Here is a 15,635-nt window from a genome sequence, read left to right on the forward strand (position 1 = left end):
AAAATCAAGAATTCAATGAGTTAAAGAAGGATCAGCAAATAATAAGTTCTTTCATATAAATATCAAAATCAGGCAGACAAAGAACTTAATTTGTGAATTGGAGGATACTAATGGTAATATAGTCACATATCAAACACAAGTAGTTGATATCTTAGTTGATTACTTTCAAAAAAAAAAATCAATATCAAGAAGTCACTATAGATGAATCTTTATTTGAAGTAATACCTAAGATTATTACTGAAGATGATCAAGTTATGTTAGAAGCCACTCCAAATGCAGATGAAATCAAAAAAGCTGTTTTTGAGATGAATGCAGAAAGTGCTCCAGGTCCAGATAGTTTTTCAGGTATCTTTTATAAAACATGTTGGCATATTATACAAGAAGACTTTGTTAATGAAATTCAGTATTTTTGGAGGAGGAAGTACGAACCAAGAGGACTAAATTCTAATTTCCTTATATTATTACCTAAAACTCAAAATGCCAAGAAGCCCGGTCAATTCAGGCCTATTAGTTTAAGAAATTTTAGCTTCAAAGTGTTCACTAAGATCATCTCTACAAGGTTGAGTGGTTTTATGGGTAATTTAGTCTCCCCTCAGCAAGCTGCTTACATTAAAAGAAGAAGCATACATGAACAGGTGATGATGGCATCTGAGCTAGTGAATAAAATGAAACATACAAGAAGAGGAGGTAATGTATAGCTTAAATAAGATATTTCACAAGCTTATGATTCAAAAAATTGGACTTTTTTATTTCAAGTTCTTCAAAAGTATGGTTTCTCTGCCGCATGGTGTGATGGTTAAAAACTTTATTCTCTTCATCCAAAATTTCAGTTATGGTTAATGGTGGTCCACAAGGTTTTTTCTCAACGGAGAGAGGGTTGAAGCATGTTGATCCACTTTCTCCTATTTTATTTGTACTAATGGAAGAAATTCTTAGTAGAGGATTAAAAATTTTGGTGGAAAAAGGTAAATTACAGCCAATGGTGATCAGAAAAGGATGTTATCCTACTCATCTTTTCTTTGCAGATGATGTTTTCATCTTCTATAATGGTTCAAAAAGGAGTTTGGAAGAAATACTTACACTACTCAAAGATTATCAAGAAAATACAGGTCAACTAATCAACAAGCAGAAAATTAAATGTTTTGTGGATGGTTGTAATCCATTAAGGAAGGATCAAATATCAAATATGATGCAAATGGAACTTACAACTTTTCCTGACAAATACTTGGGAGTTATCCTCAAACCTGTAAGAGTTAATGGTGCAATTGTTTGTCCAATGGTGGAGATGATGCAAAAACAATTATCTTCATGGAAAGGTAAATTACTATCCTTTCATGATAGATTGATTCTTATAAAGTCTGATCTGAGTAGCATACCAGTTTACAACATGGTTGTACATAGATGGCCAAAATCAGTAATTAAAGTGTGTGAAAAATAATTAGGAATTTTTTGTGGACTGGTGATGGTGAAGTAAGGAAATATGAGACTTTAAACTGGAATAAAGTGTGCACTCTATACAATGAAGGTGGCTTGGGTATCAGAAGATTAGAAGTGATTAATAAGGCCTTATTGATGAAAATGATGTGGAAGTTACTAAATTCAAAATAAGATTGGTCTCAGTTCTTTGCAGCCAAATATAAAGATAAAAATGGACAATGGACAGATCAGTGGAAACTATCTTCTGTATGGTTGTAGATGGTGGATTTTCGACAAAGGCTAAAATCTTAAAACCATAATTATACATACTTTTTATCCAACAATCAGATGAGTATTGAGTCTCATGTCGCTCGTCGAAAGCATGAAAGCTCGTGCCACAAGAACCTCTGACTGAGAATACTGTCTCTCAGAGAATATGTGGATGTGCAGTCTCTCAACTGAGGCAACGGCATATCTCATAAATACTGAGCAATTTTAGTAATTACTTCTATATAGAATCGAACGATTGGACGGCTCCTAGATAACTTTCCAGCTAGTATAGAGCAACAACGTCTTCAGAATGCAACAATGTTTTTCCTGACTATATAAAAGAAATATGACGCTTCAACAAGCTCATATCTCTAAATTATCAAATAATTAATGCTCCTAGAAAGCATGCCTGCTAGTATAGAGCCATCAATTAATTATTTCTAATCGTTAACTGAATATTCAGAAATATTCTACGATTCTTCATAATATTTCATTACTTCAATTCATGGTTCTTCCCAGCAGAATTCCATGGGTTAGTAATAAATATTCAACGTACGGGCATCTGAGCCGCTATCGAGTAAGCCCCGACCAAAATGGTGTAAGTGTACTCAGCAATAATACACTAACGAGCACATGAATGCACGAACGAGCATTCCAAAACACGAAGGAACGATGAACCTATACAAAATAGGAAGAAAAATAATAATAATAATAAAATATTAGCTAAGGCGCTAGGGGACTGGGCCCACCGGCCGGGCAGTTACGTCGTGGCCAGTCCCACACCCAATTCTATATTTTATCATATTTTCATTATTTTCCTTGATCCCATGAAAATCCCTTCATTTGAACAACTATCCTTCGTTTTAACGAAACTCCTCAGTTTCATGGTGTTTCCTTCGCATCAAGGAAATAACATAAAATTGGGAAAGATGTCGTGGGACCACGTCTACTAGCCGTCCGGTTATGCCCTAGTTTTGGCTGGTCTCACACCTCATGATTCCTCATTATTTTATTATTATTTCCCCCATCTCATGAAAACTCCTTAATTTCATGATATATCCTTCAAGTCATGAAAAATAATATAAAATTAGGGAAAACTCGCGGGACTTGGCCCTAGCCGGCCGACCATGCCCTGGTCGTAGCCGGTCCCACATATCTCTTATTTTATTATTATTAATTATTGTTTTCCTTCATCTCATGGAAACTCTTTGGTTTCAACAAACTCCTTGATTTTATGATATTTCCCTAAAATCATGAAAAATATAATAAAATTAGGAAAGTGCCACGGGACCGGGCTCATTGGCCCTCCGGCCATGCCTTGGACATAGACGGTCCCACACTTCATGATTCCTTCATTTTATTGTTATTTATTCCTTCATCTCATGAAGTTTTCCCAGTTTCAGCAAAATCTCTGATTTCTTCGTATTTTCTCAAAATGTCGCTCAAACGCACACCAGAAAATATCAAAATTCTCAGGACTGAGACACAGACACTTTGGCAACATGAGCATGTTACCTTGACCGGCCAAGGTTGGCTCTTTGGCTTGCAAGGAGCCGGTCCCACGCATTTTCACAATTTGACCGAATTTGCGCAATTGCACGTATTAGGTCCAAAACTCTTCCAAGCAACTTGGAACTTCATAAAACGATCGTCAGTCGATACCATGACCAACCATGGCCGGTTTCATGATCCCTTGGTCGGTCCCTCATTACGTCATAATTAGGTTTTAACACCTAAGGCTTCAGACGAGCATTATTTTAATAAATGACTAAACCAGCATTTAATCATCCTTTCACCAACCGGTCTTCAAGAGACTTTGGTATTTTTCTCACTTGAGAATATGGGAGCTACATGGTCGATTTATCATCCCATGTAGCCGGTCCCTCCTTCACTTCGTGGATGATTTTCAATAAATCATCAATTCATCATCAGTTCATCAATTGATCAAAATTAGGGTTTCGAATCCAAGGTTCATCATAATTCTAGATTCAAACACTAATAATTTTACGTTGATCCCATGATCAACACCCTAATTAATTATAGTCGGTTCAGCTACCAGTACTTTAAATTAATATTTATCTTTGTCCTGTTACCAATGATTCATCAAATGAGCAACATTCGCTCAGATGAGCAATATTTTCTCACACTAAGGAATATTGGTTCAACTATCAATATTCAAAAATTCATCAAATGAGCAACATTTTCTCACCTTAACTATCAACATTTATTAGAGAATTATACCTTTGTCTCAACGGACGCGTTCAATTCGTGAATTTCAGAACATTAGCAAATCACGTTCGACTCAGAAATACAAGGACTCATCGTCCCATGAAGTCAACAACTGACTAAATAAAACCACGATACATCAATCGTGTCACATGGGGGATATTAACTAGGGTTGGTCTGGCAGTCTACGGCATGTGTGTTCATACACACGATGATAATGTGAGCAAGTCGTGCAATCAGTTGGAGGAGTTAACAAAGTAGTGGATGGAAAATCAACCAAGTCTCTGCACGATGAGAAACTGGTTTTGACACGATTTTCCACTTCCTCACTCTTTGACTTCAACAACTGTCACACTTCATGGGATCAAGGTGTCTATAATTCCAGCAATATAAAAGTCTCTGAATCATGATTGAAAAGGACAAGAATGTTCATACAGACAACCTTTCGTCTACAACAACTCATCGTCTGAGAAATCACTCTCAAATGAGTAAACTCAATCATTCAGAACTTTCTTACGCAGAATACACGACACACCTATAATCTTCGATCATTGATCTCACACATTTCTCAGCTTCCCTCCTACAGATCGACCCATCCTCTCTTGTGACTTAATTGACTCTGGAACGGCCATTGTCTTGGTTTAGGTCGGAGTCCTACATATTGATCTCTCGAATTCAAAGCACTCCCTTCTTGCAGTGTATCTGTGTGAGGTTTGACAGTTCGCTCGATTCAAGGAGGTTCCTACGCACGGTCATCTCCTCAATTCCGTAAAAACCAGCATCTCGTTTTGCCCCATCTACAATGGCCAAGATTAAAATGGGCTTGGAAATAATTGAAATTATACTTAAGATGGAATATTGGTGATGGAGGAAAAATATCATTGTGGTTTGATACATGGATAGGAGAAGGTCCTTTAATTAATACAATTGCTTACTATGATACAGTTAAAGAAAATTTGTACATGAAGGTGAATGACTTGTTGGTAAATGGTGAATGGCAAAGACCAAGTCAATTACAAAATATTATTTCTTCTACATTGCTATCAGTCAGTGGGGGAGAAGATATTCTTGTATGGATTGGAAATACAAAAGGAATTTTTTCTGCAAGTGCTGCAGTTGAAAAAATTAGACACAAGGAACCATCACTACACTGTCCTTCAAAAATATGGAAATCATTTCTCCAGGAATTGCCAGCAATATTTGGAAGATCCAACATGGAGTATATATGGATGATGTTAAGATGATAAGTAAAGGATATTCACTGGCTTCAATGTGTTGTATCTGCAGGCAAGAGCAAGATAGTATGAATCATCTTTTGTGGTTCTGCAAATTTAGTATCAGCATATGGCATTGGTTAGTAAACATCTTCTTCTTCATTTAATGATATTCTGAAGTTTGCAAATCAGAAAATCCCCATAGTTAAAGAAGTTTGGCTTACAACAGCATGTGCCACCATGAGAGAACTACGGTTCTCTAAAAACAAGATGTTTCATGAAAATATACATTCAAACTTGGAAGATTTTAAGAAAAGAATATTGCAACTTGTTTTTTATGGAGGTTACAGAATGACAGGAACTAGATGGGGACAAAACTATGATTCAATGGTGCTTAATTTTTTCAAGTTGGGTCCCAGAGATATTAAGTTCAAGTCTGTGATGGAATGTCAATGGAGTAATCCTAAATGTGGATATATTCTGTTTTGCTGCAATGGTACTACAGTTGGTGAACCAGTTAAAGCTGGTTTTGGTATTATGGCCAAGAATCATGAGAGTCAAGTCACTGGTTCTGTTTCAAGAGGAATAGGAGTTGCTACAAAATAATACAGAAGATGCACTCTCCATTGTGTGGGTTGTTGAATGGGCAATAAAGATGAAATTTAGCAAGATTATCATTAGAGATGATTCTAAAACAATAATTGATGACTTCAGAAAAGAAATAGTACCATGGTCTTTACTTCCAAGATGGCTAAAAGTTAGAAATGTGTTGTCTGAAATCCAGTACGAGCACTGCTACAAAGAAGTTAATTTTTCAGCTGCTGAGCTAGCAAGAAAGGGTGCAAGACTTGATCCAGGTGAAGTGATAATTCATAAAGGGAGAACAACTTCTCAGGTTTCAATAGAAATGCCTCATAAAAAGTATTACATATTATATTAGCTTGAAAAGCTTTGAAAAAATTGTTGTAGTTTTTTTTTTTTTTTGTCTTAAATTTTGTAATTGGTTGAGTTTTTCTTGTTAATAAAAAGTGTGATTCAGCAAAAAAAAAAGGCTGCAGGGTTGTTCTTGTGACCTAAAGTTTCAATCAAAGTTCTTGTCTAGGTTGGGCAAATCAAGGATGTTAACATCTCGATAAAGCAATGGAAGACTGAAATAAAGGGGATTAAATAGTAAAAATTAATGAAAGGATCACTCTTGGCTATGAATTGAAATTAGAAATTTAGGCAATAGTGGTTTACCATGGAGTCTTTCACCTCTTCTTTGTTGATTGGTTCTTTGCTTCTGCAGAGCGTGATTCCATATTCTCATTATCCAAAAATTGCTCTTCATCACCTTAAAATTCGATCCGTAGTGATCAATGGCTAGAGGAATAGAAGTGGGAGAATTAGAGTAATTGCTAGAGTTTTTTTAGTCCAGTTCTTATAAGTTCTATCAACATACGAAAGGATGGTTTAGAGTTAATCAATTGGTTCGGATTGTGAGTCATAACTAGAGTTTTCTGAAATGTAGATTGATTTAGAAAATTTAACCAACCATAGTGCTTGTTCGGAGAGTCAAATGATACACAAGTTTTTTTAAATATAGGAATCAACATATAATCCTCCCATCTTTATGTTTTATCAACTAACACTGAATAAACAGTTAGTTAGATCCCTACAGAATACTAGTACTAACGAATGTATCCTCTTTTTTGTTTATAAAGATATTCTATCAACGACCCAAAAAATAAAAAAAATCATAAATTTTAATACTATCTTCATTTTTGGAAAAGAGGTACTTTTATTTTTTCAAAAACGGAAGGAGTATTTTATTTTCTAGGGCTAAAAAATATGGGATGTGATTAGAGGGGGAAAAATTTTGATACATATCTTGAATCCAATCCTCCAAAAAAAAAATGTGTTAATTGCCTCATAAGTTATCCTTCTTCAAATGCTAGGCTCTTTCTTCAAACTAATTGTGCTTTATTCGCCAAACGTATTGATCTTCTTGGTCCTTGTTGTGCAATGTGCAGCTTGTTCTTGTACTCTTCCCTGAATACTCCTTGAGTTGATCGGTGACAGTACACTCCTCCCAACATAAGCTTCTATATTCCATCTATATGTTAGAATGTGGTGGATCCCGAAAACTTTACATTTTTGACTCACCAAGTCATATAATACGAAACAAGAATCCCAGGGACGTAATCCTTTCGATACTGCGAATAAAACTTCACCATTCTTGAATTCCCATAATAATTTCACACGGTGGATGGGTTTGGAACTACTGGCAACTGGGCAATGAACAATGTAGTCCAAGATTCTGTCACATTATAATCATTTTTTACGCAAACCTCAATATTATAACCACCATATGGTCGTAATAAGCAAAGGAATCCTCCTAAAAAAACACCCAGTGACTTCTGTTCACTATCATTCAAATCATTCAACGATTCATCAACTCGTTGGGTTAGCACTACTTATTTGAAGTTCTCACCACAAATATCGTAAAAAATGATACATGTTTTCCATGATTTAGAACGCGTTGCTATCCAGTGAATAGCTCCACGTACATATATTGCTTCAACCGCATAGTACGCACTTAAAATTAAGTAAGGGAGGACATTGGGTAAGGTTTTGCATGATTTGATCTTAATGTATAAACCTGAACTTGGTAACCACTTAGGCTACTGTAAAAGTTAGCTACCACAATCACGTAATCATCGGTATTACAATTATAACCAATGCCGCATGCAACACTGTGTACTGGTCCATCTCTAATTTTTGGAATTACTACTTCCTTAATATATGGGTTCCAAAGCTAACAATTACTAATCCGATAATCTTTTGGATCATAGCTTCTCATCAAAATCAAACCATTACAAGAACCAAGAATTTGACTATCTAGACTTGTATCTTTAAATGGTGAATCCTGCATCTTAACATACTCACAGTGATCATCTTTTGTGATATTATGCATGGAAAATCTATGTGCATCACCATTTTTTATTGAAAAACAATTTAATCTTTCGCTTTCAGTGATGTGCTTAAGACGATTATTAATAAAGTGAGGGTCTTTGAATAAGTTGTTGTACTAGTATTTACAAACACACCTGAATTTGCATATTGATTTTGCAGGTAACTTCAATAATACGTAGACAACGATATCATCCGGGAGGTTGATCGGCATGATCTTTTTTCGTCTTGTATTCTCTTTCTCGTGGTATTATTCTTCATACATCAAACGGTGATTATGAGATGCACAGAGAAACTAAGGGTTTTGGGTTTTAGGTTTGTCTATACTCGGTGACTTCTAACGTAGTGGGAATGTTATTATTACCCCTACTATCCATGGGCTTTGCACAAACACCCTCGAGGGGTAAAAAACAAGTCCAAAACAAAATCACAATTTGTTGAATTCCTGTTTTAACCTCCTACATCTTTTATCTCTTCTTCTTCATTTCTTCGATGAAACCAACAGAAGAAATATACCACCACGGTCTCCTCCTCTGGCTTAAACCCGCCGTCGAAACCAGTACCACCATCACCACATCTACGACACCACAATCACCATTGCCACCGTATATAATCATTATCAACAGTTTTAGCATCATCATCATCTTCTTCTTGTTGTTCTCGGTTTCTCACTGATTTACAATATGAGATTCAGTTTCAGGAGATCGGGAGATCTGATTTTAGGTTTCATTTTCAGGTAATTTCGATCCATCATGATACAAATTGATATTTAATCTTTGTTCGGTTCTAAAGTGGTGGTGGAGATCGAGATTTAGGTTTTCGATTTTAATCAGATCTCAAAATCAAACTTTCATAAGCATCTGGAAATCAAACTTCATAAGCATAATCAGATTCAGGAGCTCTTATTCTTCTTTTTCTTCTCGTTTTAACTGTAATTTCTACATCAGTTGAAGATTCAAAAGGTTGAGATAGAATTTTAGGTATTGGATTAATGTTTTTGAAAATTATAGATTTTGATTTGGTTCATGTTAATTGGAATTTAACAACTATAGATTTATTCATGAAATTTTTGTTACGAATCTTAATTTAATTACTTTTTCTTGATTTTGATTCAGTTGGAAATCAAGTATATGGGTTCGTTGTAAGAGGTTAGTGTGTTGAAACTGGAAATTGCAGATGGATTGTGGAGTGATGTTGGAGCTGGTGCAACTATGCAGTGGTTGCAATTGAGGTGAAGCTGGGGAAATAATGGTTATGAATTATTTATTGCAATAAGATGGAGGTGTTGGTGTCCTGAATTTCAAGAATCGAGTTGCACGGATAGATGTATGTTATGAGTTAACATTGCAGCTAGTATTGATGTGTAAGCTCTGCAGTTGAATGGGTTGAGATGATATTGATGATTAAAGTTAGATGATGGTTTTGCAGTGTCCTGATTGAATGTCAGAAATTGTAGTTCATAGAGCTGAGGTGAGGTGTTGTTGAGTTACAATTGCAGAGACTAAGCTGGTGAATGGAATTGGAGTAGTGAGCTAATTAATGAATGATGGAATGCTTGTTATTACTAGGTTTGTTGAGGTTATAGTGCAGTTGCAGTTAGGAGGTGTAGTTGATGGCCGTGCACTGGTGATGTTGATGTTAAGAGGCCGAGAAGATGATATTGCAGGTTTGTTGAGCTTCCAATTTGATTTGTTTGCACCAATGGTGGTGGTAGTGGATGTTGCAGTGGACTTGTGTTGGATGCGCTCAAACTATTGGATACAACTTGACCAAGTTGCTTCCGCTATTTAATACAACTTGAGCTAGTTGCTTCCTTTTTTTAGAGACAACTTGAGAAAGTTTCTTTCACTTTTGGATGCAACTTGAGCTAGTTGATTCCATATTTGAGGCAACTTGAGCTAGTTGATTCTAGTTTGGAGGCAACTTGGTTAGGTTTTTGGGTCATTCATTCATCTGAAATTATCTTATACATATATCTTAGAGTAGTTGTTGTGTTGAGTTGTTGATGATGGTTGTGCTGCTGATGCTCATGAAGCTGTTGCAGGTAGAGTTGCAGTAGCAGAGATGGAGGATATGGTGTTGTCTGGTGGTGGTTTGAATTGTTGGTTGAGCTCTGATGGTGTGGTGAATATGTGAGTCTGCTTACTGGGTTTGTAATTGAAAATGTGCTAGTGCAGTAAAGAGATATGAAGCGGGAGATGCTGGTACGTGATTTTGATATGTACATGTTACAGAACATGAACATCTGTGTAGTTTGTACTATATCTATTTGGATGTGATTTTGTATGTCATTTTGCATTAACAAACCTGTGGTGCAACGGTAGCACGACTGACTCCATATCAGATGATGCGTGTTCGACTCACGCCGGGTTCATTTTTTGTGTATACTTTTCATGATGTGGAGACAACTTGTCCTAGTTGCTTCCATATGTGGAGACAACTTGATCTAGTTGCCTCCATTATTGAAGACAACTTCAGCAAGTTGCCTTCAGATTTGGAGACAACTTTCAGCAAGTTGCCTCTAGATGGTGGTGGTGGAATTGGTGGTTGCTGGTGGTGATTGGTGGCGGTGGATGAAAGTGGTGGTGGTTGGTGGCGGTGGTGGGTCGTGGTGGTGGTTGTCGGTGGTGTATAGTGGCGCTAGTTGTCAGCGGTGGTAGTTGGCGGTGGTGGTTGGCAGCGGTGGTGGTTGGTGGTGACGGTGGTGGACAGCGGTGGTGGTTGGCGACGATAGTGGTGGACAGTAGTGGTGGTTGGCGGTCGTCGGTGGTGGCGGTTGTTGGTGGTGGACAGTGGTGGTGGTTTTTTCTTTTTCTTTTTTTTTTGTTGAATAGTGGTAATGGTTTTGTAGATACATTACATAAAAGAGAGTATTTTAGTAATGTATTATGCTTAGGGGTATTTATAAAGTTCAAAAGGGTATATTTGTTATGGGTCTCATAGTAGGGGTATATAGATAATGTTCCCCGCAAGGTAAGGTGTGCATTTCCCCCGTAGCAAACATTCTTTATAGCACTGGCCGCGGGTTGCTCAAGGCAGCCGACCTTGGGTTATTACAGCAGTTAAAAGACTAAAAAAAAAGTCGCTGCACACAAGGCAGCATACACATTCACTTCTTGGAATAGTACGTTCTATGCAAAACTAGATTGATGGAAAGAAGAAAATTACAGCATATATACGTATCAATCCAGTTTCCAACTTGCCTTTTAAAGAAACTGAATGTTTTGGTAAGACATGAGCATTGAAATTAATTTCTCTATAAGCATGCTCATATCTGACAGAATCGTAATTAGAGAACAAACAGCTAACCATCTCTGACGAATAGACCAAGGAACGTTATTGCCAATCAAAGCCTGAACTGCACTACGAGAGTCAGAATTACATTCTCTCGGGACAAAAGAACAGTTTCAAGAGGTAAAATTTTCTAAAAGTTTTAAACTGTCTACGACTAGACTACAAGTAGTCCAATTACGGCACTCCTTCCATTCGCAGCTTCACTAGATCTTGCGTCATTCTCCAGATGTGTATGTGTATAGCGTTTTTCGAATGCTCACTTGATGGATTCCACTAATGCCATGGCTTCTGCATATTCAGGATCTAACGTTGCTGCTGGGTGGCATCTCAAGTCATCGGTAAATTATCACAATTCCTTAAGTTGCTACAAGAGGGTTCTTTTGAAAAAGATAATGTGAAGATTGAGAGTCAGCACTGGTATGCTAAGTCAAGCACAGTACTAACAATCAAGAAACACAAACAAAGGTAAAGCAGCTAGAAACGATAGAAGTAAATACAAAACCAACGAGTACTAAACAAAGAAAGGAAATCATAGTTTTATGAAGTGGGGACCAAAGTATACAAGGACAGCTAGCTAGTATGCGACAACAGTCAGTCAAACCATCCTTGAGGAGCACAGTAACAAATGCCAAAGAATCCAAGACCACAGAAAAATGTTATTTGGAGGCATACGGACATCATAAACATATGAGCATGGATAACAAGTTGTATATGATGAAGACTTATTCGAAGATGTCCAAATGTGTGCTTAAGTAAAAAGTTTGTTATTTGATCAGTAGTGCTCAAGAGGCCTCCAGTTAGTTAGAGGTTAAACAGAATCCTGGGCCAGAAAGATGACTGTATGATTAACTTGTAAACTGTCGAGAATCAAAGCAGCAAATTGGCTTTGTAGAGGCCCTACTCCCAAGCTGCCCCTCACCAACACTGTCATACTCAACCACCACCACAATCACCATAATGAGGAACTTTCTCAAAGGTCTCAGTGCTGATATATCCAATCAATATTTCATACTCCAGTCATGGCCATGCATCCACTTCAGGTTGCTAGGACTAAACTGAATCAATCACCACTCATTGATGTCATAAGCAACACAATCAAAGATACGCCAGCGTCATGGGCATATGGGTCCTTATGTGACATTTAAGGATCTAGTTTAATTATCCAACTAGTTGACTAAAAATGAGAGATTTCCTACTCAAAAAGAGAAAGTGGAATGACAGTAAGTCTAGTCGAATCTCATCTATTTCTTCAAGTTAAGTATAAGTTGTTATTGTTGGAAGAGAAACCTAAAACCTGTTTTCAAGCACCTAAACTTTTCATTAAAATTTGCAAGGCAAACAACGATACGTCAATACATCATGCATGTTGTTCTAGAAGATTCAAAACATTAATCTAGAGATCATGTCAGTCAAACAAATGTATGAGAAAGTGATACTGTGAAGCCATGCAGGCATACCCACTGATCCTCCACCTGGACCTTTTGCTGCTATGTAAGAAAAGCCAACATCTAGGAAGTAGGAACAAGCTAATATCATTTTCGAGCATCGAAAAAACTGTATGCTAAGAAAGGCACAATAACATTACATGTTAGAGTGCCAGTAACATTTTTGGCCGAAAAGCAGGATTTTTTATTAAAAGGGAGATATTTTTTATTAACTGGTCAAGAAGTATTTAGAAAACAGAGCCTTGTGGAGGCTCATGTGCGGATGATTCAAAGACCAGTACTTTGTGAGGTCGCCCACCAAAATATTTAGAACCTGTATCACCCCCATTTGGAGCAAACATGACCGGTGCTTTAGAGTGTCTTTTTAAAAATCGATCTAAGATCCCACTCTTGAACGGGAAACATGTAATAAAGAGTCTAATTGCTCTATGTATATAATAACTCTGTCAGGCAAACAAAGACTACCTCAGTGATGACGGGATAGCGACCATGACCAGATAAACCAATTTCGAAACCCATTATTAGATGACTCGAATATAGAAGAGGTGAACATGATAGGAATATTAGTCGAGTCATTACCAAACACTTTGTTAGAAGATCCATTAGAGAAATGCCTAACTCACTTTGGGATTGATTTTGATAATGATAATGTGATTAATGAGGTGAATGCTTTGTTAGATTCAACCCCTTTGTTAGATACTAGTAATGGATGGAAACCTAAGTTCGAACCACTACCAGTTTCTAAGTCTACCCTAGTTCTTTCTTTAGAAGAGCCTCCTAAGTTGGACCTAAAACCATTGCCAGATACCGTGAAGTATGTGTTTTTAGGCCCGTCTGAGACTTTACCTGTGATTGTTTCTTCCGACTTGGATAGAGATCAGGAAAGTAGGCTAGTAACCGTCCTTCAAAACAACAAGGAAGCTTTAGGGTGGACCATAGCAGACATTAAGGGTATAAGTCCTACTATTTGTATGCATCAGATCTATTTAGAAGAAGACACAAAACCTTCTAGGGAGATGCAACGTCGACTAAACCCCAATATGAAAGAAGTAGTTCGAACTGAGGTTCTTAAGCTACTAGATGCAGGCATTATCTACCCTATCTCAGATAGTAAGTGGGTTAGCCCCGTTCAGGTTGTTCCCAAGAAATCTGGTATTACTGTAGTCCAGAATGATAACAATGAGTTAATCCCGACCCGAGTGACCACGGGTTGGCGTGTTTGTATTGTCTATAGGAAATTGAACAAGGTCACTAGGAAGGACCACTTTCCCCTTCCCTTCATCGACCAGATGCTAGAGAGATTAGCTGGACATAATCACTACTGCTTTTTAGATGGCTACTCTGGATATAATCATATCGTTATTGCCCCAGAAGACCAGGAGAAAACCACTTTTACATATCCCTTTGGTACCTTTGCGTATAGACGCATGCCTTTCGGGCTATGTAATGCCCCTGCGACTTTTCAGCGTTGCATGATGAGCATATTTTCTGACATGGTAGAACGGTTCTTAGAGGTCTTTATGGATGATTTTTCAGTGTTTGGTTCGTCTTTTGATGAGTGCTTGCATCATTTGTCATTAGTTTTGACTAGGTGTAAGGAAAAGAATTTAGTGCTTAATTGGGAGAAATATCACTTCATGGTTCGTTCAGGAATTTTTCTAGGGAATATCGTATCTTCGAAGGGTATAGAGGTAGATAGAGCCAAAGTTGACCTTATTAAAACTTTACCGGTCCCAAAAACCGTAAGAGATATTAAGTCATCCTTAGGGCATGCTGGTTTTTATCGTCGATTCATTAAGGATTTTAGCTTGATTTCTAGACCTCTTTGCAATTTGCTTGCAAAAGATGTTAAGTTTGTCTTTGATGATGCTTGTTTAGAGGCTTTTGAGAAGCTTAAGACTTTACTCACTACCGCCCCCATAGTCCAGGCACCCAACTGGAACTTACCCTTTGAGATCATGTGTGATGCTTCAGATTATGCTATTGGTGTTGTGCTAGGTCAGCGAGAAAACAAATTACTTCATGTGATTTACTATGCTATCAAAACTCTGAATGATGTTTAGTTGAACTATACCACTACCGAGAAGGAACTGTTAGCCATTGTGTTTGCCTTAGACAAGTTTAGACCCTATCTCTTAGGTTCTAAGATCGTCATATATACTGATCATGCTGCTTTGAAATATCTTTTGTCTAAGAAGGATACGAAACCTAGATTGATTAGGTGGATACTTTTGTTGCAAGAGTTTTCTCCAGACATTAGAGACAAAAAGGGTGTCGAAAATGTAGTAGCACCACTTGTTTAGGCTAGTTGTTGATTCCCATGATGAATCCCTTCCTATAAGGGATAGCTTTCCTAATGAACAACTGTTCTTTGTTACCCAAGCACCTTGGTATGCGAATATAGTGAATTATATTGTTACTGGTCGAATGCCCCAACATTGGGGTAAACAAGATCATTCTAGGTTTTTAGCCGAGGTTAAGCACTTCTTTTGGGATGATCCTTATTTATTTAAGTATTGTCCAGACAAGATTATTAGGAGATGTATATCTGAGAGTGACCAGTCCAGTATTATTTCCTTTTGTCATGATCATGCTTGTGGAGGTCACTTTAGTGCTAAGAAGACTGTTGTTAAGATATTGCAGTGTGGATTCTATTGGCCTTCGCTGTTTAAAGACTCTCACAGTTACTGTGTTACTTGTGAACGTTGCCAGAAATTAGGAACCATTTCTCATAGGAACATGATTCCCTTGAACCCGATTCTAATTTTTGAGGTCTTTGATATGTGGGATATTGACTTTATGGGTCTGTTTCCTAACT

At 37.3% G+C, this 15,635-nt stretch overlaps 1 protein-coding gene across 1 annotated transcript; it reads left to right on the plus strand.

Moving 5' to 3' along the window:
* The first annotated feature begins 254 nt into the window (after nucleotides 1-254).
* LOC113351891 lies at nucleotides 255-1,438 on the plus strand. The gene is made up of 2 exons (XM_026595799.1): nucleotides 255-687; nucleotides 831-1,438. Exons 1-2 carry the CDS (start codon nucleotides 255-257, stop codon nucleotides 1,436-1,438), a joined length of 1,041 nt encoding a protein of 346 aa, XP_026451584.1.
* Nucleotides 1,439-15,635: the final 14,197 nt, after the last annotated feature.

This window comes from Papaver somniferum, chromosome 2 (genome assembly GCF_003573695.1).
Source record: "Papaver somniferum cultivar HN1 chromosome 2, ASM357369v1, whole genome shotgun sequence".
In the NCBI taxonomy this organism is placed as follows: Eukaryota; Viridiplantae; Streptophyta; class Magnoliopsida; order Ranunculales; family Papaveraceae; genus Papaver; species Papaver somniferum.